This window comes from Thermobia domestica, chromosome 4 (assembly GCF_964235325.1).
Source record: "Thermobia domestica chromosome 4, izTheDome1.hap1.1, whole genome shotgun sequence".
Taxonomy (NCBI): Eukaryota; Metazoa; Arthropoda; class Insecta; order Zygentoma; family Lepismatidae; genus Thermobia; species Thermobia domestica.
This window is the reverse complement of record NC_137457.1, coordinates 266,720,089-266,744,699: the sequence shown is the minus strand read 5'-3', so window position 1 is coordinate 266,744,699 and position 24,611 is coordinate 266,720,089. Positions and strand designations below refer to the sequence as shown.

Sequence of the window (24,611 nt, the reverse complement as noted above, 5' to 3'; positions counted from 1 at the left end):
CTTAAATATAGAAGAGACTAAGTAGATTCTATATTTTAAAAGCAAATTATCCTGAAATGGATGGAACATAGTCATAAAGCACGAAACATTAACACTAATATCAATGGAAAATCAAGGAAAGATATATAATTCCTTCACTTATTTCAAAAGCCAAAAGAGGGAGATGGCTGAAATCCAGCTTAAATATAAAAGAGACTATGTGGATTTTATATTCTAAGAGCAAATTGTTCTAAAATGGATATAACATAGTCAAAAAGCACGAAACATTAACATTAATATTAATGGAGAATTAATGAAAAACATATAATTCCTCCACTTATCTCAAAAACCCAACGAGGGAGATGGCTGAAATTCGGCTTAAATATAGAAGAGACTATGTAGATTCTATGTTTTAAAAGCAAATTATCTTGAAATGGATGAAACATAGTTATAAAGCACGAAACATTAACATTAATGTCAATGGAAACTGAATGAAAAACAAATAATTTCTCCACTTATCTCAAAAACCAAAAGAGGGAAATGGATGAAATTCAGTTTAAATATAAAAGAGACTATGTAGATTCTATGTTTTAAAAGCAAATTGTCCTAAAATGGATGGAACATAGTAAGAAAAGCAAGAAATATTAGTATTAACGCCAATGGAAAATAAATAAAAAAATGAAGTCGTCCATATATATATATATATATATATATATATATATATATATATATACATATATATATATACATATATGTATATATCGGAAACTATAACAAGGAGATGGCTAATTGAATGCTTATTGCAAAGCCATAATGAAGAACTTAGAAACGATGTATAGCACGCAAGGTAAATATGGGTAGAGCATTGTCAAAGGTTAAGTTGTTTGAGTAAAATCAATAATAATGATAAAGTATATGCATCTTCTGCGAATTACCCAGGGCGCTGTACACGGAGTTTACGTGGTTGAAATCTCACATATGGATTTGGAATCTCCAGACTTGATTTAGCACGCAACCTGACTTTTGACCCATTTACGTGACACAGTGGTTCCTTTCCGGTCCTTACGGCAAACCGGATAGGCCTTTTTCATTACTTACAACTAGATATGAAGTATAGGAAAACAATGATTTATAATCTTATGTGCAATTTTGGTAGCTCCAATTCCTGCTTTACTAACTATCGCAGATCTATTACAGTCGTAGAGTTGCTAGCCAGCTTTGGGCAATTAGATAAGACTCAGATACCAAAATATAATGTCAAGTTAAATAATGTCACAGAAAAAAAAAATACAATTTTGGAAACACCTAATTAAAGAGTAGAAAGGTAGATCTACCCAAAAGGAGGATATATTTTGAATAAGGACTTTTAGTTGGGTTCCCCAATCTTAAAATGTCCCTTGTCCACTTTACAAAAATTTAGGAAAATCAAGTTCTTTTTTTTTGTACTATCTTAATTTGTACACTTGAAAATAACTAACTGGTCCATATTAGCTTTGCTAACTTAATCTTAACTAGAAACACAAATCACTGCACAAAACAACGTTTACTTTGAAATAATAACACTGTGACGGTTTCGCCAACTATAACTGAACATATTGGTTTCATCAGGCACTGATCAGATATCTAATGAATACAATCACTGAACAAAACAACGTTTATTTTAATATAATAACTCTGTAAGAGATTCGCCAACTATAACTGAACATATTGGCTTCATCAGGCACTGATCAGATATCTAATGAATACAATCACTGAACAAAACAACGTTTATTTTAATATAATAACTCTGTAAGAGTTTCGCCAACTATAACTGAATATATTGGCTTCATCAGGCACTGATCAGATATCTAATGAATACAATCACTGCACAAAACAACGTTTACTTTAAAATAATAACACTGTGACGGTTTCGCCAACTATAACTGAACATATTGGTTTCATCAGGCACTGATCAGATATCTAATGAATACAATCACTGAACAAAACAACGTTTATTTTAATATAATAACTCTGTAAGAGTTTCGCCAACTATAACTGAATATATTGGCTTCATCAGGCACTGATCAGATATCTAATGAATCCAATCACTGAACAAAACAACGTTTATTTTAATATAATAACTCTGTAAGAGTTTCGCCAACTATAACTGTACATATTGGCTTCATCAGACACTGATTAGATATCTAATGAAAACAATCACTGAACAAAACAACGTTTATTTTAATATAATAACTCTGTAAGAGTTTCGCCAACTATAACTGGACATATTGGCTTCATCAGGCACTGATCAGATATCTAATGAATACAATCACTGAACAAAACAACGTTTATTTTAAAATAATAACCCTGTGACCGTTTCGCCAACTAACTGAGTATATTGGTTTCAACATACATTTTAAGAACGAGAGAAAGTTGCATCTAAATATAACAGGATCCCGGAAAATGGTTCTGAACGCCGATTGGCTAATCAAAACGGATTCAGCCAATCATAACAAAAGTTGACAAAAGTGAAAATAAACACCACAGATCCATTTTCCTCCCTGGTCCGGTAGAAAACTAAGCTCCAAATAAAAGTATTTTCAATAATTTGCTCCATTGTTCGTCAATTTTAAGTTCTGCATTCCAATTCATAACACAGCTTTTCTCTTTTTCAATGAATCTGGCCCTCTTCCACTTTTTTATTAACGTCCTTTGTTCCCGTGCCAACACTTCAATCGCGCACCAATTAATATTATTTTCCGTGTCGATGACGTGTTTAAAAATGGCATTTCTTTCTCTTTTTAATCTCACATTATCTTTGTGTTGTTTTAACCATTTTTTTTTAGTTTTTTCCCCTTTTTCACCAATATAACAACTATTAAAAATCCTTGCACCATATCTTGTAAACCACTCCTCTTCTTTCCATCAGCTCCTCTCCTTCTTTGTCCTTCTTCCTCATGCATTTCCCTTTCCGTACGTAGAAACGTTTCCTATTCTCTTTAGCGTTCTCTTAATTATCTCCGTGTCTTCCTCCATACTTTCTATTCTCCACCATGTCTTATTTTCTTCCTCTCCATCTTATTCTTTCTTGTTTTCCTTCTTCTTACGACTCTGATTCTTTCTTCTTATCCATTCCATTCTTAACTTTTCTTTATCATATCCGTTAGTCTTTAATTGCTTATGAAATTCCTCTATGCCTTCTTCTGCCTTCCTTCTATCACTACTAACTCACAAGATCCTCTCTTCCATATTTTCTATGAAGTTTCTTTTTGTTGATCGATCAACATCGCTCCTTTTATGATAGAAGGTCCCTGAAGAACACTTCTTCTGTAACCATTCTGTAATCAACTCGTCTCCCTTCCTGCTTATTTTCATATCTAGAAACACAATAGCTCCTCTTTTCTTCTACTTCCAATAATCCTGTTATATTTAGATACAATTCTCTTGTTTACATAGTATCTGATAAAGCTAAATATGTTCAGTTAGTTGGCGAAACTGTCACACACTTTAAAATAAACATTGTTTTGTTCAGAGACCTGAAAATAAGCAAAATAAATTTTGTAAAATGTAAAATAATTACCTGAACACATTAAATGGGATAAATTAGCTGAAATTGGGTATTAATAAATCATAAAAAATAAAAAATGCAATTAAAAAAATGGATGTTTTGAAATTGAGCGACTCATTAACAATAATTATTGATCTTCAATTCAGTAAAGCACTAGTATTTTTGATTTTCCCATATACGTATAAAATCTATATTGTATAATCTATAAACAAACATTTAAGATACGATGATAAAAAAGAACGAGTACTTTCTAATATTATATTTTTTTACAGATAAGTCTTGAAATTTATAGACTCAGATTCAAAAAGTTGGTACTTCGTTCCCGAGCATGAGCCAAAAGCATGAACGGAATCTTAAACATTGTGCTGAAGTGAAGCTCTTCAACCATTCAAATGGATTCTTTTAAACTAAGTTCATTGTTGTGTTTGGTGTCAAAGAAGTATAATAATATTTTTTTCTACGGTACAGCAATGTAACCGGGAAGTGAAGTCACAAATCTACGTCTAAATTCCTTAATGGATAGGTACTGAGGATGACGACCAACAATCGTTGAAACATATATGGTCAAGTTAAAAACATGGTTTCCGTGTAACGTGGGTTCCTGTCACCACGGCATGGCGCGTCCTCAGGTTGCGGATCGAGGAGAAGGCCTCTAGATATAGAGGTTAGCTGCGAATATACTGAATAAGCAGTCGCGGACAGACGACTAGGAGTGGTCCTCCAGCTTGGGGGTTTGGGTAAGGCTAACACCCTCATCCTGTAAAAAAAGGTACTTGTTCAGAAACATTCACAAAAGCCTCGGACAAGGACTGATAACTTGGCACGACATCAGCAAAAGAAAATGGACATGAGATTTGGAACATGGAATATTAGAAGTCTTTATAGGGCAGGCGCGTTAAAATCTGTAACGAGTGAGTTAGAGAAATACAGGATGGACTTAGTAGGAGTTCAGGAAGTTAGGTGGGAAGGAAATGGATCTGAGAATTCCGGAAATTTTACGTTCTTTTACGGGGAAGGAAATAAAAATCACCAGTTAGGAACAGGGTTTTTCGTTCACAAACGAATATTACCAGCAATTAAACGGGTTGAATTTGTTACTGACAGACTTTCTGTTATTACTCTTAAGGGACGGTGGTGTGATATTATTGTTTTAAATGTACATGCTCCAACTGAAGATAAGGATGACGATATAAAAGACAGTTTTTACGAAGAAGTGGAACGGATATTTGACCAACTCCCGCGATACCATATGAAGATTCTATTAGGGGATTTCAATGCGAAGGTAGGACGAGAGGATATTTTCAAACCGATTATAGGGAACGAAAGTTTGCATAAGGAAAGTAATGACAACGGTGTTAGACTCGTGAACTTTGCAACATCCAAAAACCTAATCGTGAAGAGTACAAAATTCCCACATCGCGACGTCCATAAATACACTTGGACATCACCAGACGGGAAAACACATAATCAAATTGATCACGTTTTAGTAGATAGAAGAAGACAATCTAGCATAATTGACGTCCGGTCGTTTAGAGGGGCTGATTGTGACACTCATCACTACCTGGTAGCAGCGATAATACGGGAGAGATTATCGTTGAATAAAGGTAATACTCAATGTCCGAAAACGGAGAGATTTAATTTAAAGAAATTAGAAGAGAGCCAGGTAAGAGAGGAATACCAGATTGAAGTTTCGAATAGATTCTCGGTTTTAGAAGATTCGGAGTGCACTAGTGTTGAGGATACTTGGATTGAAATTAGAGATAGCATTAAAAGTTCAGCAATAGAAAAATTGGGACACGCGGAAATACGTAGGAACAAACCATGGTTCGACCAAGAATGCATTAAACTAGCAGAGAAGAGAAAACAGGCAAACTTACGGTGGCTACAAAATCCGAATGAAATAACTACACAAAATTTCGCAGATATCAGGCGGGAAACTTCCAAAACTTTTAGAACAAAGAAACGGGATTTTTTTGAACGCTAAAATTAAGGAACTTGAAGATAATAGTAAAAATAAAAATATTCGGGACATGTATAAGGGGATCAGCGAATTTAAGAAAGGCTATCAACCTCGTGCTTATATATTAAAGAAATCTGACGGAACAGTTCTCACTGATACGGATAGCCTCTTAAATAGATGGAAAGATTTCTTTAACGATTTGCTGAACACGCAGCCAAAAACTAATGTGCGTGGAGAAAAGGAGATACACACCGCAGAACCGTATATTCCAGAACCCAATCGAATAGAAGTGGAAGCCGCTATAAAGAAATTAAAGAAACACAAATCTCCGGGTGTTGATGAAATTCCGGCTGAGTTAATTTTAGCTGGAGGCGAAAAATTGTGGAACAAGATACACAAACTCATTCTCCTTATCTGGAACAAGGAAGAATTGCCACAAGAGTGGAAAGAGTCAATCATTGTTCCAATTCACAAGAAAGGCGACAAAACTGACTGTAATAATTATCGAGGCATTTCTCTTCTGTCAACATCCTATAAAATCCTTTCAAATATTCTATTAGCAAGATTGACCCCATACGCAGATGAAATTATTGGAGATTATCAGTGCGGATTTAGACGAAATCGATCAACTATCGACCAAATATTTACCATTCGCCAAATACTCGAAAAGAAGTGGGAATACAATACCCCGGTACATCAACTATTTATTGATTTCAGAAAGGCTTACGACTCGGTTAGGAGAGAAACATTATACAACGTTCTTACAGAGCTTGGAATACCGAGAAAGCTAATTAGATTAATTAAGATATGTTTAAGTGAATCCCAAAGTAAAGTCCGGGTAGGAAAATTTTTGTCCACGAGCTTCCACGTCGAAAATGGCCTGAAACAAGGAGATGCGTTGTCGCCATTATTATTTAACTTTGTGCTGGAATACGCCATAAGGAAAATCAAAGATAGCAACCAGGGCCTAGAGTTGAACGGCATTCACCAGGTTATGGCATATGCTGATGATGTAAATTTAATAGGGGATGATAGGAGAACAGTAGAAATAAATGCAGAGATCTTATTAAACGCTTGCAGGGACATGGGTTTAGAAGTAAATGCAGAGAAAACTAAATACATGGAAGTGCGTCGGGACCGTAATACGGCAAATTGTGGAGGCGTTAAAATATTAAATAATACTTTTGATAAAGTGGATACTTTCAAATATTTAGGATCAATATTAACAGACGAAAATCATATTCACGAAGAAATTAAATGTCGACTAAAAGCAGGGAATTCGTGTTACTATTCGGTTCAAAATCTCTTGTCGTCGCGAATTCTGTCGAGGAATTTGAAGCTTAAAATATATAAAACGATAATCATGCCTGTTGTTCTGTATGGTTGCGAAACATGGTCGCTTACTCTGAGGGAAGAACATAGACTGAAAGTACTTGAGAACAGGATCCTGAGAAGAATATTCGGACCCAAGAGGAACGAGAATGGGGAATGGCGGAAGCTTCATAACGAGGAACTACATAGTTTATACGGTTTACCCAACATTGTTAGGGTCGTCAAGTCTAGGAGGCTTAGGTGGGCAGGTCATGTAGCTAGAATGGAAGAAAGTAGAAACGCTTTCAAAGTCTTGACTGGTAGACCCATAGGAAAACGACCATTAGGAAGACCTAGGCGCAGATGGGAGGATAATATTAAGATGGATCTCGCAGAGATAGGAATACAAAGTAGAAACTGGATTCAATTAGCTAAGGATAGAAGTCAGTGGAGAGCTTTTGTGAACGCGGCACTGAACCTCCGGGTTCCATAGGCCATAGAGTTAGTTTTTTAGTTAGTTAGTTAGTTAAAAACATGGTTTCTCAAATAAGTTTACCATCAAAGTTTTATTATTCAATATGTGTCCTATTTCTTCATTAATAATTTGAAGAACTTTAGTTGCTTGCACTATTGGAAGAAAGGCACAAATTTCACTAATAGTAATAATCTTGTATTGAAGAGATTTATTATCTCGTGCCGTTCATTTTCGAATTTTTTTTACCAGGCGTCAGTGATAATGGCAGTTGTGCAATATACCAAATTGTAGTTACGTGTATGTTATGCAAAAAGATAGAAAGATAGTGATTGAATTGAATTGAAAATGGCTTTATTAAAGCGGGCGAGGTTCAGCATATTGCTGCTCTACCACCTAAACCTTGTCAAGGCAATACATTCAGTTATACAAAAAAGATACAATCAATTGAGTACAAAAGATGTGGTGATATTCAACAAAAATACAGGTACACATTAAGGTGATAAAAAAAAGAAAATAAAAAGTGGTACTTTAAACAAAACACACACACACATATACACAAATATTACAAGTAAAGAAAGAAAAAACATACAAATATAAACATGAAAACGAACACAAACCGACCAATAACTTAGAGACAAAACAAGGCATGCTTGTCATTGAGAATGCGGGTGATGGTGATGAAATACTTCTAGAATGCATGATTATTTAATAAAGTGTAGCTTCATTTAAGTGGTTGAGATAATAGAATATAAATCACGGGTACCTGAACTTAAATTTTGTTGGCCGAGTAAATATATTTTTAACATTTTCTTGAAAGAATTAAATGTTTTAGCTTCTTTCACTACATTTGGTAGAGCATTTCATGACCTTGGAGCTAATACTGAAAATGCCGCAATGGTTTGCTTGTGTCTATGGTGTGGAATATTAAACATATTTCTTTTGCGTCTTAAATGAGTGTCTATAGTTGACCTAGTAGTGAGTTTCTTGTATAAATACACGGGACGTGTTGTTCTAAGAATTGCATAAGTGAAACAGCAATAATGCAAATGTCGTGTTCTGGACATTGTTAGCATGCTACTGTTGTTCAGAATAGGCAAAATATGATCGAATTTACAGTTTTAATGATACATATTTTTTTTTCAAACACTTGGATCTATTTTGTTTTGTTACAGGACAAAGCAACGAAAATAATGTTTAACTAGAGACTTCTAGCTTCTGAAGTGACAGTTCGTGGCCATGATCCTAGAACAAGGCGAAATATAGGAGATATGAGTTGCTAGACAAAACGCAATACAATCCTTTAGTTTTGCCAAAATTACCAAGAATTAACGGTAGACAACAATGTCTTGTAGTAACTGATTTTCGCTTGATAAGCACTCACAAAGGTAATTATGAAGTTGATGATGTGTTGAAACTAAACAGTTTATTATATATATTCTGGACAGAATAACTTTAAATGTCATATAATGTTATGTCGAAGACTTTCTATATCCAATCGAAATAATAGACTTGACATGAAGGGTAGACGTAATACACTGAGAAAAATAGGTATCCGGACAGCGGTATAATGTACAAATGTATGGAATCCTTATGTTTACTACATAAATCAGTACGAAATATACTTTATTCATATGTTACATACGCACTGTCCTTGCAGAATGCCGTTGCAGGATGTCTGACATATAACAGTCTTCCATATGTTACACGCGTATACGTATGTTACATACGTCATCTATATGTTACATACGTCTATCTGTATATGAGAATCTGACCACCTATATACAGTTCTTTCGTTCGTACGAAAAGTACGTTCATTCGGAACACTTATACAGAAAGTACGTATAGAAAAAAACTTTTTCAGTTATGCGTTTCCTGTACGTTAAGTCCAAGAACTACAGGATTTACACATGTAAATAATGCTTCATATCAGCCTTATAAGCTGCCAAATCAAACAAAATTAATTACATATAAGAAATAGTTCTTACTTAGATACGATTTTCTGAATTGGTGATTGCATTTACAACCAGAATTGTCAGAATGTAAAAGAACAAAGTTTCGAAAAAAAAAAAAACTGCGCGAATTCGTTTATCGCCTTGAAAAACTTCAAAATTCGTTTGCGCTCATTCTACGTGAGTGTCCGTCTTTTTTTTACCCGTCTTTTCTGAGTCGTTCTTCTGCACGATAAATTTCAACATTATCAAGGTTCAATAATTTTTAAGTTTTTCAACAAAAAAGAACAGTTTACGATGTTATATCACTGGATTTGCCATACATCGAAGAGATCTCACACTTTCAAAGAAATTCAAACAGTTGTATGTCATAATTTTAATGAGTTTTCTTTAGAATACATTCTCAGTATGACAATTCACACTGAGAAAATACTTTTTTTTACTCGTTTAAAATACCTTTTATAAAAAAATAAATAACAATATTCTGTCTTTTGTCTTTCACAGTCATTGTCTCTAAATCTTGTGAACTGGATTGTGTTAACATTAATCTAAATGGTCTAGCGTTATCTTTCTTTTGTTTTTCATAATCATTATCTCTAAACCTTATGAACTGGATTGTGTCAACATTAATCTAAATGGTCTAGCGCTATCTGTCTTTTGTCTTTCATAATCATTATCTCTAAACCTTATGAACTGGATTGTGTCAACATTAATCTAAATGGTCTAGCGCTATCTGTCTTTTGTCTTTCATAATCATTATCTCTAAACCTTATGAACTGGAATGTGTCAACATTAATCTAAATGGTCTAGCGCTATCTGTCTTTTGTCTTTCATAATCATTATCTCTAAACCTTATGAACTGGATTGTGTTAACATTAATCTAAATGGTCTAGCGTCATCTGTCTTTTGTCTTTCATAGTCATTGTCTCTAAATCTTATGACCTGGATTGTGTCAACATTAATCTAAATGGTCTAGCGTTATAACCAATGACCTAGGACCAATCTGATGATGAATGTTAAGTTGGAGGATGTACCAGTTCTCAGTCATTTTCAATGCATCGGTTCTCAGTGTCATACTCTTCTAGATAACTTTCTTCAAAAACATATTTTTGGTAAATGCTGCTAACAGTTTGATACTAGGAAATAAACACTACTTACCACTCAAGCATATAACGGGATAAAATGTTCCAAGCGCTCCCTGAGCTGCTCCAACCTCAGTGCTAAAGGTTGCAGATAGCAGATAACCTAATTCAAAATTAAAGTTTAAATAATTTATTTAGGAATAGGGTAAATCAACAGGTCAAAAACCAGCTATAATTCTACTAGATACAGATCGAACCTGGAGGGTCATTTTAGACTTCGGTTGAGGGGGGAGGACAAGAACACCACCGACATAAGACTTTCAAGTTTTGATGTATTAGTATATTAGTAGTAATCGATTAAAGTATTCCTCAAACTCTCTTGGGAGCAATTGCCCCCTCCTGCCCCCCTAAATGACGCCCCTGGATCCAACTTAACGTAATCTTGATGAGAAATGAACAAATATGCAGGGCGTATTCACAAAGTTTCAAAACTCTTACCTGAGTAAAGGCACGTGTGCAGACCCGTTCCACTGACAGGGTGGAGGTGTTAGCTAACCGATCCACGAGAGTGAGTAGATCGCGAGTGGCGTGAATACGTGTCAGTGACCCTCGTCAAAACCTGAGTGAGTGGAAATTACACCGGCATTTGGAGCAGCGTTATGTTGTAAAGTTCTGTGCGAAACTGAACAGAACAGTTACATAGACTTTTCGTATGATTCAAGAGACCTACAAAACAGATGTCATGTCACGTGCAAGAGTTTTCATGTAGTACAAGAGGTTCAAAGAGAGATGTGAGGACGTTGAAGACGATGCATGGGAGACCTGCAACAAGCCGAACTGAGGAAGATCTGGAGAAAGTGCGTGAACTCTTTACAGCCTTGCGCGTGAAGACTTCCAGGAGTCTATGAACAATGGAAAATACGCTAGCAATGGTGTGTTGATGTCCACGGGTCACATTTCGAAGACTTTTAGTTTGCTGTATAAACATGTGTAACACATTTGTTATTCTGAGACCAGTCTTGAAAGTTTGTGAACGCAGCCTGTATTTGTTATCCCATTCAATTATATTAATTAAAAGTACTGAAAGATGGAAATTACACTTTTACACTTTAAAATAACTTAATTATATGTAATTATGATAATGTTAAAGGAGAAAGGTTCATCTTATATGAAGATCCATCCATGATCCTATTCCAGACCACAATAGTCACGATATGATTTTTTTTTTTTTTGAGTCAGACTGCAAATACTAATAGATTTAATGACAAAACCCACTAAATTGCCAGAGATGGTCATTTCCCATTGGACTCATTAATCTTAATAGAGATCTTGATTTCTCGGGCTCGCTCCTTCGATAGGACTTAAGATTTACTCGGGCTCCAGGCCCGTAGCCAGTGCACAAATGTAGGGAGGTTTGGTGAAAGTTAGGGGGCTCGATCCAACCATATTATATAGTTCATTTGCAAGCCTACCGTGAAAATTTTAGGGGGATGACCCCCTAGCCCCCCGTGGGTACTGTCCTGTCGAGCTCGCATTCCATTACTGAACTTAAGATTCAACTGAGCATGAGTTTGTATATTTTTTGTTAATATTGAACGTGTAAACAATCTCATCTTGTGTGTCATTGCTCGTCAAGCGAGTAACTGCTCGTCAAATAGTGGCGAAAACACATTTAAGTATTGGGAATATTCCAAAAATGAACTATTACCTAAACGTACGTAAGGTACTCGTGCATTGAGTTCCAACACAAATGACATCCTCGGTGACACGGAAGCAGAAGAAAGTTTCAGTATGTTCAGAACTGCTTGGTCGTTTCAAACAAGGTAAGTAGTTTCTGGAAGGACTGAAAAACTATGGGTTTTAATGGCTCATAAGGGAAGTTCGGGAGAAAGCACTGGCCTGCAGAGACACTAAGCATGCCATTTGAAGGACCAATTCATACTGACTACAACAAGCTAATAAAATTCCTGTACGGTTGAGACTTGTTCGAGAGATTCAACTTGAAAGTGTGTATGAAAAAATGGGTATATGTGCATTTAAATTCGTTAAGTACGGCATTATTAGGAACGAATATTGACATACGAATTAAAATCTATCAGAGGTAACACTGTTTTGCAATAACTAACGGGTTTGTTAGTTAATATTAGTCATTATGCTGTTTGCAGTAATGATTAGGGATGCACACGAATCGAAATTCGAGTCGACACACACTTTGTAAAATTCGAGAAGAGTCGAGACAAACGTATTTCTCGACACGAATTTTCGAGTCGAGACACGAGTCGAGTCGAGGCTGCTCGTAAAAATCTCGACTCGAAAGTCTCGAAAATCTTTCTATAAATTTTAATATTATTTTGAAGAAAGTATTCACTCAGAAACACTCGGCACGAGAATTTCGGAAACTGATGGACTCGTCGGGTGTTCAAGGAGTGCTGTGGTGAGTGTCTTTTACAAGTGGCGAAACCAAGGGGAAACGGCGTCTAAACGTCGAGGGGTTGGGTGCTCCCACCTCATTACAGATGTCGGACGTCGTAGGCTGGACTACTGGTAAAACAGGACAGGCAGCGAACTGTGTCGGAACTAGCATCAGACTTTAATGCTGGGCAAAGTACAAGTGTGTCTGAACTAGTGTTGTAAAATTTCCGGAAGTTTTGAACCTGTTGTTAAAAAATCGTTTTCTTCGATTTCTTTCCGGAAAAATTAGAAAAATTGAAAAAAAATAAATAAATAAAATAAAAAAATAAAATAAAAATGTTTGCATTAAGGTAATTTTACTAGTAATAGAATCTTCTTGTTTCAAACGCGTGAAAAAATAAGTTCAGAAATTTCGATATTGCGAATATTAAAAAAATGCACTTGAAAATAAAACTATTCAAATTATCATGTATATATTAAAATGCTAGGTTTATATGTTTGTCCCCATGGAAAAGTTTATATGTTGTCCCCACAGAAAAGTTCTGATCGATCATACACCCTCCATTCCAAAAGAAACCGAACGTTTTAAAAAATCAAAAAAGCAATGTACATTTTGGAACAAATCATTTTTATTAATCAATGTATTCCCCTTCTGCATCGATACACATATTTGCACGCTCCAACAAGTTGTCAAACGACTTCTCCATGTTCTTTATTGGAATGGTCTTTAGGACGGCGGTCATCGCCTTCTCAATGGCATCAATCGATGCGTGCCACTTTCCTTTCATCGCCAAATGCAGTTTCGGGAACAGATAGAAATCGCACGGAGCGAGATCTGGTGAATAGGGCGGATGATGCAACCGAATAATGTGATTTTTGACCAAAAATTCAGTTACAAGTCGCTTACGATGTGATGGTGCATTATCGTCCAAAAGAGTCCAACTGCCGATTTCGCGATATTCGGGCCGAATACGACGAATTCTTGCCAGCAAACACTTCATGACGCCCAAGTAAAACTCTCCAGTGACTGTCTGGCCGGGCGGAACAAATTCTTTGTGGATAATTCCTTTTGAATCGTAAAAACAAATCAGCATCACCTTAACTTTTGACTTCACCAAGCGACTTTTTTTGGGTGTTCCTTCATCCGGCGCTCTCCATTCAGCACTTTGCCGCTTTGTTTCGGGCTCATATTCAAAACACCACGTCTCGTCACCAGTTACAATCGATTTCAAGAAGTTTCGATCCTGCCGAGCACTTTTAACGATGTCTTTGCAATGCGCAATTCGATCAACTTTTTGGTCTTCGGTGAGTTTGTGTGGTACAAACCGCGAATTAACCTTCTTAAGGCCCAAAACTTCGGTCAAAATGCGGTATGCGGTTGTTTGAGGAATGCCTAATTCCATTTCAATAACTTTCACCGACGATTTTTTGTTATGTTTGATGAATTCACGCACTTTTTCGATGTTTTCTTCCGATAATCCGGTTCTGGGACGGCCTGATCTTTCGTCATCATCCAGCGTCTCTCTACCCGATTTGAATCGCCTGAACCACTCGTAAACTTGCGTACGGGATAGACACTCATCACCATATGCATTTTGTAGCATTTGGTGCGTTTCACTAAAAGTTTTACCCAGTTTAACACAAAACTCAATTGCAGCTCGTTGTTTGAAACTCATTTTCCGACCGATGTACACAACACACTGACAGTTGAAACGCAATAACTTTGTTGCCGTGCATCCAAATGTCATGACATTTATACCAGTTGTCAATGAGGGACTGCGCCATCTACCGGTAAAATATTACAACAGATGGCACTAGTGGTACTATTTGTTTTCAAAAGTTCGGTTTCTTTCGGAATGGAGGGTGTATGTAAATAGATATAAGGATTGACTCTCATAATAAAGAGATAATAGCCTGTACATCTGTCAAGCAACCATCTCCATTTCATGGGCTTTCCACGTCGATTCTCCATGTCTATTCCGTCTTGCTGACCAAACGCAACCTAGATATTTGAAAAACATATCCAAATACAGAATTGTAGAGAACATATACTCAAATATAAAGTTGAAGAAAACACATACTCAATCATAAAGTTATCGAGATCATACACTAAAATATGGAGTTAGAAGAACATATAAACACTCAAATATAGACTTGTAGAGAACATATATTCAACTATATAATTGAAGTGAACATATACTCAAATACAGAGTTGTAGAGAACACAAAAATATAGATAAATATACTCAAAAATAGAGTTGTAGAGAATATATCTTAAAATATAGAGTTGTAGGCAACATATACTTAAATATAAAGTTGTGAAGACGATATGTTCAAGTATGGACTCGGGGAGGAATCATTGCTCGTTACTGATCATTTTAACTCCAAATAGTACAAATGGTTAGAAATCTTTCCGGAAAATTGTACCATATTGCAAAAGAAACCAACTCTTTTTCCCAAAGTTATCATACAGGCTGTTCCAGAAGTAGTGACTCACTTGTTGTTAGGTGTGATAGGTTAGGCTGTATCATTCATGTTGTTGTTTGTTTGTTTGTTATTTTGTTTGTGTTATGATGTAATGGTGCTTTTCCTTCTCCCAGTTGGCAACACCTGACGATGGATTGGTAGTCAGGGAACAGTGGAGTGGCCTTCACGGTCACCAAACTTCACCCTCCCGACTTCTTCGTATGAGACATTTGAAGGACAAGGTATATGCAAGACCCATAAACAAAGTTGCGAAATTGACAGCGCGAATCATCGAGGAATTCAACAACATTCCGGTTCAGATGTGCCGAGAAGCATGCAGAAATGTGCGTCTTCGGATGCAGGCATGCATCGATGTTAATGGCCGCCAGATGGACCTCCAAATGAAGAATAGGGTTTAGATACTCTAAAGCACTTGAATTTTACATCATTTCTCTGTACCACTCTTGTTTATAATAAAAATGTATTGATCACTCAAAACGTGAGTCACTACTTCTGGTATACCCTGTAGATTTTTTAGATCATGGAGGAGGGTTAAGTAGGTCCTCATATTTGACTGACTTCTGCTCCAAACAATGAGGATTACAACATGCAAACATAAGTGAACATACACTATGTTGTATCAAAATCGAACGAAATTTTCAAAAGTTAATTACAAAATATACTTTCTTAAACCTGGAAAGAGGAGGAGATAAATTCACTATTTCGTTCCCAATTGATTTTAAATACAAAAAGATGGTCAAGATTGTGAAGTGTCAAAAAAATATGCACCATATTGTATCAAAACCTAATATTTTTTTTACAAAAATATCGTAGATCGTATATTTTAAATAAATGGGGCTAAATTAACTACTTATTCATGGCTGGCTTTAATTCCAAGCTCTGGGAATTATAGGAAAACTTCTTGTATCAAAACCAAACGAATATTACAAAAGTTATCTTGGAATTATTTACAAAGAAATCGAGGGGGTAAATCCACCACTTTATTCTTCATTAATTTTAACTCCATGTAGATGGAAGACCCAATTAAAAATATACGGTGTACTGCATCAAAATCGAAAATGTTTTACCAAAATTATCATAAATTATATTTTTTTTTTCAATTGAGGGAGAAAAAATCCATCGTTTTTATTAACGCCAGATTTTAACTTCGAATTGTGGGAATGATCGAAATGCCTTATAGAAACTATACATTGTGTTTTGTCATGATCAGATAAGTTTACATGATTTAAACTGGAAAATTGATTTGGTAGCATATGTACAAACTTGTGACATGGAGTGAATTTTACCCCACCTCATCTATCCTCTTAGTTTCGATGGATTAAACCCTAAACAATTGGGTTATTTCTGCACATTGAAGGATGGCATTATATCATTAAAATCGGGTAAGTTTTGCAATAGATATTGTCAAATACACGGGTAAATACACAAATGTTGAAGAGATGAATGATACAAACTTTGCTATTTTCGCTTCTGTAAGTACTTAGAATATATTGGAGGCACTAAATAAACATTTCAGCTTTCAAGCCATAAATGAATCGTCGGTATATAGGTAGAGAAGAAGAAATCAAAACAGTAGGAATAGTAGAGAAACATCTTTTGAGGACTTCCCTGATTTTTGTATATACATATTAATATAGTATATGTATGCCTTTCCATAATTTCTTGCTCGATGAAAACTAAAACCCCTAAACCTTTCGCATGAGCCACTAGATGCCGAAGTCTCTTTTGTTCCAATTTTTTTCCTTTCATCTATTTAATAGTTTCCTTCATCCCTATTCTTCACTTTTTTAGCCGGAACTTTCAAGGATTTCAAAGAATAACTATTCTTTTATAACATTTTGTGCGTACTTTTGTTTTCTATTCCCATATGAATATTCTCTTTTATTCTAACCAAATAAAGGCGGTTGTTCCGTTTCTATTGGATCGGTTTTCAAGGGTACTTATATATATGTATATATATATATATGAATCTACAGATGAATGCCTTTGCCTTTTGAAGTAATTGAGGACAAAACATGCCTGGAACACCGAATTTCGCGGAAATAATCAGGATTGCGAGCAACTGGTATGGAACCATCAAAAGAACCTCGAAGAGAAACAACTTGTGTTAAGAACTGAAAAACTTCCGGTTCCTCTCAAAACTCGGATACTTCATCTCCTAAACATCGATACCACACCAGATCGCTTGCTCGTCTTCTTTATATCGAGACTTTATGGAGTCCATCCAAAGCTAGATCCATCTCTTCGGACTACATCAGCAGTCGGCACCTCCCTTGTAACTCCTATGGAGAGATTTCCTTCAAACTCTGGAATAATCTCCATAATTTTCACTCAGCTGGGACCTAACTTACATAACGTTTAATCTTTCTACATGAAGCTGGTACGATATTTCACTAGACTTGATTTGCATCAAATTATTAAAACTCAGAATGGCATTATTCTTAAAACTACAAATCCAAATCCTTACCAACATCTTATTTATAAAGTCGGTCCAGCAATGTTTGGCACCCATGGAAAGGTCCAATTCTCCAATTTAGTTCTTCAAGAGGTTTCTCTATCCTAGCCGTCTGTGTAATAGTATGTGGTTCTACTTTAATTTCGTTTTCTTTTGTTTTTTGACTAACATGCGAGTTTTTTCTTAGGTTCTGTCGCTACCACTACACCATCGTCCAAGTCACTATTTGACGAGTTGTCTACTTTTACTGGTTTTCTAATTCTGCTTATCAATTCCTGTACTGAAATGGAATCTGAATTTTCTCTTCCTTTAGAATGTTGTTGTCTCCTTTCAATTTCATATCTATTTATTTCACAACGATCGTCAAAGTTCTAAAAAATTAAACTATATTCTTTCCGGATTTAATATCAAAACGCGGCAATTTACGTAGTTCTGTCTGAACATTAACATTAACTGGATTTGCCTGAATGTTTATTGAACTTTGCTCACCTCCGTTGCGAGAACTAATTGCTGATGTAAACTTTACTTTCGTGTCAAAAACCTAAGTGACTTAAATTTTTGTATATTTTCTTTTTTTTTCTTTTCTTTTCTTTTCTTTTTTTTCTTTTTTTTTGTTTAGGCGGAGTTACGCATTGAATTATCTCAGCAAGCGTAGAGTTTAATTCATCCATAGTTTGTGTTTGCTTTTGAATTACTTTCCGAAAAAATAGGCCATTAATAAATTCTATTTAACTGGAGACCACAAAACCTAAGATACATTATTATATATAACATGTGATAGCAATATCCCACACTGAAATTGTAATTTGCATTACGTACTGTAGTTCACTAGTTTGTAAGGTGTAGTAGACGGAATGTAGTAGGTGTAGTAGTAATTTACCTGAAGAGGTTTTTGAGAGTGAAATTTTTCGAATGGAGTTTTTTTAGGACACATTTGGATTTGCATTTTAGCCAAAGCAGAAGCCCAACCGGGATACCCATGAAAACGCTTATGTGCGATTACGTAGTATATTCTTTAGGACAAAAAGTGCTTCTAAATATTGCAGTACCCAGAAGAGAAAGAAAAAGAAAAAGAAAACTAGTTTAAAATCGTACTAATTAATATTGATTTGTTTGTTGATTATTTCAAGTTTTTAAATTCTGTAATTTACTTGTCGTTATAGCAACGGCAACAGATAAGAACACTGAATTACGATGACGTATGTAAGTTTGCTGTTATGTATACGTCTAATATCAATAATATATTGAATATTAAATCTATTACAACTAATTAGTACTTATTTATGCTGTGAATAGTGTGTAGTGGTGCGAATAATAACTATTCTATGATAGCAATAAATGAACTGTGGCAATATAAGTTATAATTAACATGACAATTTCTCCAAAAATGTTCTTTCGAATCACACTTATAACATTGTTTCTGTTTTTGCATAGGTTTATTACTTACTACACCAAGTTTGGAAGAAGACTGTATGGCCTTTTGATAATTGGATTGATATTTACGATTTGAATCATACGATTCAGTAAAATCAAGTAGTTCTTTATTACTTACGTTAGAGGCACTAACGTTTAACACAAGAATGTTTCTTATTTCTGGCGTAACTATACTGATTACCATCGAACAAAATTCTTGCTCACTCATATCTATTCCGAACGCATTTTGACCCACTTCCTGTGACGCAGAAAACGTGAGAATAGGCGCACAAAACGGCAAAAAACTCACACAAAACGATGCAAGACAAACCACTCGAAATTCGTTGGTGGCAGAAAAAAATTAATGACACCGTGAGTACCAATATTAGTATATACTGTAGTTCTTGCCATCAAGGTGAGAACTGCACGGTCCAATTTTTTAGCCAAAGCAGAAGCCCAACCGGGATACCCATGTCAACCATCTCGGCTCGGTTCAACTGAGCGAACTGGCTCGGTTGGATGAGCCATCGACTGGGCTCAATTACGCCGATGGCTTGAGCCTGCTCGGTAGGGACGAGTCATCGACTCGGCTCAATTGGAGCCGATGGCTCGAGCCAGCTCCTTTGAAACGAGTCCTTCGGCTCGGTTCGAGTCAGCTCAACTCAGCCGACGGCTCGAACTGGCTCGGTTGGGATAAGCAATCAGCTCGGTTCGGTTCGGCTAGGGTGAGCCATGGGCTCAATCTGGCTCGGTTGGGTGAGTTGTTGGCTCGGCTCACTTCTCGGTTCAGTCAGTAGTAAATGAGCTTGTGAGCTGAGCCGCTTGAGTCGTTGACAACCTTAAACTCGGGTCGAACAGTTTTAAACATGTTTGGCCGGAGTTATGTAACTTTTAACAATTTTTGGCTCGAGCCCGAATATTTGCTTCTCCTGAACTAAAATCCAGAACCTCATGACCGATGTCCTTGCCTCCTGAAAATTTATCGACGACCGAGATCGACACTCAACTAATTTTTAGTATTCAGGTACAAACAGGCTATATTTCATGTTTATACACGATGTTATAATAATAATAATAATAATAATAATAATAATAATAATAATAATAATAATAATAATAATAATAATAATAATAATAATAATAATAATAATAATAATAATAATAAGTTATAGTAGTAGTATCATTGATAATTATATTGTCTATGTAGGATACTTGAAGAGAGTAATACTTGGAACTATAGAAAGGATTTAGCTCGAATTGGTTCGACTCGACTCGAAACTCAATCCGAATTCGAGTCGAGTTGGGGAAATTTTTCGAGCCGAGTTCTCAAGTCGAGCTCAAAGATGTCTGCTTCGAGTCGAGTCGAGTATTAAAGAAAACTCGCTCGAACTTGCTCGTGCCCATCCCTATACGGGAATTAGTGGCCGGAATAGACTCCTTCCGGTATCGACCACTTTCGTTCGTCAAGACAATATATATTGTATTAGGTAGCATGTACCGGAACTGGCTTATCGGAAGGGACCAATTTCAATACTGATCGGTTTCTCTCGTCAAGGCAAAGTGATTGGTATACGAGAAAGATTCAATAATTATTGTTCCTAACATATTTAAAATACTTGAGCTGAGATGAGTTATAGGGGATATTGTAGCCCAATGTCTTAGATGCCTATATGCTAAATTTCGGAACCATAGCTGCTATATTAATATTCTTTTTTGTCGTTTCAGGTGTGAGAGGTGGCACCTAGCTTGAAAAATGGAGAAAACTGAACAACGAGCTGTCATCAAGTACCTCCAGAAAAAGAGGTTAAGCCCAAAGGAGATTCTTGCGGACATGATCAGTGTGTTGGGTGATGGGGTTCCTTCCTACCAGGTGGTAAAGGACTGTTGCCGCAACTTCCCTGGTGTCAACTCCCCTGGTGCTGGTCCTCCAACAACAGCATGCACCCCAGAAAACATTGATGCTGTGCATGATACGATTATAGCAGACAGAAGAATCACGGTGCAACAGTTAGCAGACATCATGAACATCTCTGTAGGCACAGTGGAAACCATTGTGCATGAACACATGAATTCAGAAAGGTTAGCGCAATGGGTACTCAAAATGTTATCTCGTGAAAATCAGAAAGGCAGAGTTCGATGTTCAAGTACTGGTTTGGAGGTTATGGGAGCAGACCTGAAACAGTTCTGTGATAGATTTATGACAGTGGATGAGACGTGGCTCCACCACTATGATCCCGAGTCCAAACGTCAGAGCATGGAGTGGCGGCACAGCAGTTTGCCTCCCCCCTGCAAGTTCAAGGTGCAAGTATAAGCACGCAAGGTTATGGCCACAATTTTTTGGGATGCGAAGGATGTGCTCCTTACTGACTTCCTGGAGGTTGGATACACTATCACGGGGGCCTATTATGCAACCCTAATCCCTAAGTTACGCGAAACAATCAAGGAAAATCAGCGCGGGATGTTGCAGCGAACAGTGCTGTTCCACCAAGATAATGCTCCGGCCCACAAAAGCCATCTTACTGGTGCCGCAATCCATGCTGCTGGTTTTGATGTGTTGGAACATCCTCTCTACTCATGAGACCTCGCCCCTAGTGACTTTCATTTGTTCCCAAAGTTGAAGGAGCAACTCAAGGGGAAGAAGTTTCACTCAAATGCAGCTGTTATTGAAGCTGTGGAGAAATGGTTCAGCCAGAGGCTTTCTTTTGAAGCTGGCATAGTGGCTTTACAGCATAGATGGAAGAAGTGCATTACTATGAAAGGAGACTTTTTGGAAAAATAATACTCCTTATAGGTCAGGGACAATAATTATTGAACAACCCTCGTATATGTTGCATGTGTGCAATCATTTGAAATACCTCACCACCGGAAAATGTATTAGGTCTATGTACCGGAAGTGAGTAATACACGTACTGACCTCTTGTGTTCGTCAACAAGAGTTATTGATATATACGTTCCATGTGTGCAGATGCTAGAAATACCAAAATCATGGAAAATGTATTAGGTGGCGTGTAAAGGAAGTGGCGACCAGAAGTAACCAATTTCGATACCGATTACTTTCTTTTGTCGCGGTAAATTGATTAATAGTTATGTTGCACGTGTGCATTCGTTGAAAATACCTCACCTCCGGAAAATGTGTTAGGTACTGTGTACCGGAAGTAGTTACTCGGAAGTGAGCAGCTCAGGTACCGACCACTTTTCTTCGTCAGCACGGGTTAATTGATATAAACCTATACGTTGCGCTGTGCGAAAGCTAGAAACACCCCCCCCCTTGGAAACTGCATTAGGTACCGTGTACCGGAAGTGGTTTACCGCAAGTGACCAATTCTGGTACCGATCGCTTTCTTTCGTCAAGCCAAGTTGATTGATATATATGTTGCATGCGTGTAATGATTGGAAATACTCCACCCCGGAAACTGTATTATTCCCAATTACCCCTAATTTTAAGACTTTCTAATGATAGGATCTGTTTTCCAAATAACTGATCTTGTCGGCAGTCGCTTTTTTTCTCTACCGTTGTTTTAGCAGTCAATGTTTTGTCCGTAAATTGTATGCACGACGGACATATAGACTTCTTTCGAGGGGGATAGAATTATAAACATAATAAATTTTAAAAATACTGAGTTTCACGGCTGTCTTCCCAGGGGAGGAAGGAATGGTAGTTCTCCAGCAATTTTTTTATAGGTACCTTATTCGAAATTTGTAAAACAGTAACAAATGGACAACACAATATACACACATCTTATCTTCACTTTTAATTGCTGACTTCAATTGCAATTAACAATTACAAGTTTCAATTGCCAATTACAATTAACAATTAAATGTTTCTATTGAATCCTTTGCGACTGACAATTAACAATTACAAGATTCAATTGCCTGGTGACCAATTAACAATTAAGAATTGACGAAAATTGAATTGCAAATTTCACGATTGAATTCAACGGCAATTGAAATTAATTGCAAAGGACAAATTGAAATCAATTACAATTAACTTCCAGCGCAATTACTTTCAATTTATTGATCAATTGCAATTGATTTCAATTGATTTTGCCCAACACTGGTAGAAAGTATTGCTACTAAACTCACATGAGGCGTACGAAAATTTATGTTTTTAAGTTTTACGTTCCATGATTATGCCGAATAGCTAAAGGAGACGTCGATGATGAGAATGAAAGAAATAGTGGAATGAAGAATGTGGGAGAAAACAGAACCCCGAGAAAAATCCCACACACGGATTTTGTCCAACACAATGCCCTCTGGAGGGAAGCTGGGATAGATCGAGGGAAACAAGCTCCAGAGCAGAGTACGCTACGACTGAAACAACAGAAAGAAGGAGCTTAATCTTTTTGGTATAGAGTGAATCATTATATTCACAAAACTTTAATAATAATAATAATAATAATAATAATAATAATAATAATAATAATAATAATAATAATAATAATAATAATAATAATAATAATGGTATTACAATTTTTAAAGTTGCCCTAAAATTAGGGAAAACTTACAGAAAAGTCGGGATTTCGGGAATGGGGTTTGGACCTCCAGAATACATTTCTGCAACTACCCAAACATTAAACAAAAGCGTTCCACTAAAGTTTCATGAAGAAAGTATTCTACCGTACGTTTCAAGCAAAATAACTGTAATAAAAGTAGCCGAATATCACTGAACAGTAAGGCATATAATAAACTAACTTTTAGGACATGTAGAAGTAATTATGAAAGCTTTACTACAAAAATCCTACACAGACCATAATTCGATGAGCTCCGAAATACAAAGAAACAAAATAGCATACAAGATTAAGTCTACAGAGCAATTGTTACTTAAAGAATGGACATACACTATTCCGAGAATCGAGATAAGACGAGAAATGTTTACAATACTTTTCGTCTCGTCTCGATTCTCATCTCGAAAGCGAGGCGATAATTTGAGTTAGCCTTGTCCTGTCTCGAATGTAAAATGTTAATTCTCGTCTTGATTTTGTTTGTTTTATTTTCGTAACGAGAAGAGAACTCCCTCTTCTCGTGGGCAACACTAAACAAAACCGCAATATTCTTGCCAAATGTCACGTTCCTGCTTGTAATTGTGTGACCTCAGCGATAATAAGCTCCTAAGGTTTAATCTTCTACGAGATAATTGTTATTATTCCTGAAGATTTGATAGTTCAAGCATTGAAACATCCAAGTATTCAAATATCTGAAGATAATAAAACATGTGTCATCGCCGATCAATTGCCAGGTAAAAGTCTAAACTAAAAAAAAAAAAAAAAAACTTATCAGCTCGGGATCCGACCCGAGTATTTTCAGATTACTGGCCGAACGCCTTGACCACTAAACCACGATCACTACACGATGACTGGTTTGTCTTCAGTGTGTCTACGTTAGGTTTCTTGTATTCCAGTTAAAAAAGTTCTACGTCATTTTTATTCGTTTCAGAAATTTTTTCGTATTTTTTTTATTATGATGCAATTCAATAATATTTGGCAAAGTTTATATTAATAACTTGAGTTGTTCTCAGACCTTTGGTTGACAATTTAGTTCTTCT

At 36.2% G+C, this 24,611-nt stretch overlaps 1 protein-coding gene across 2 annotated transcripts in view; it reads right to left on the bottom strand.

Annotated features, from left to right (window-relative positions):
- Window positions 1-24,611, bottom strand: part of LOC145683502 (ABC transporter G family member 23-like) — a 259,118-nt gene that overhangs the window by 2,312 nt on the left and 232,195 nt on the right. For both annotated transcript variants that reach the window (XM_081754841.1, XM_081754842.1), the window contains one exon: window positions 10,380-10,466. In XM_081754841.1, the coding sequence (XP_081610967.1) occupies window positions 10,380-10,466 (87 nt within the window). The remainder of the gene's footprint in view (window positions 1-10,379; window positions 10,467-24,611) is intronic.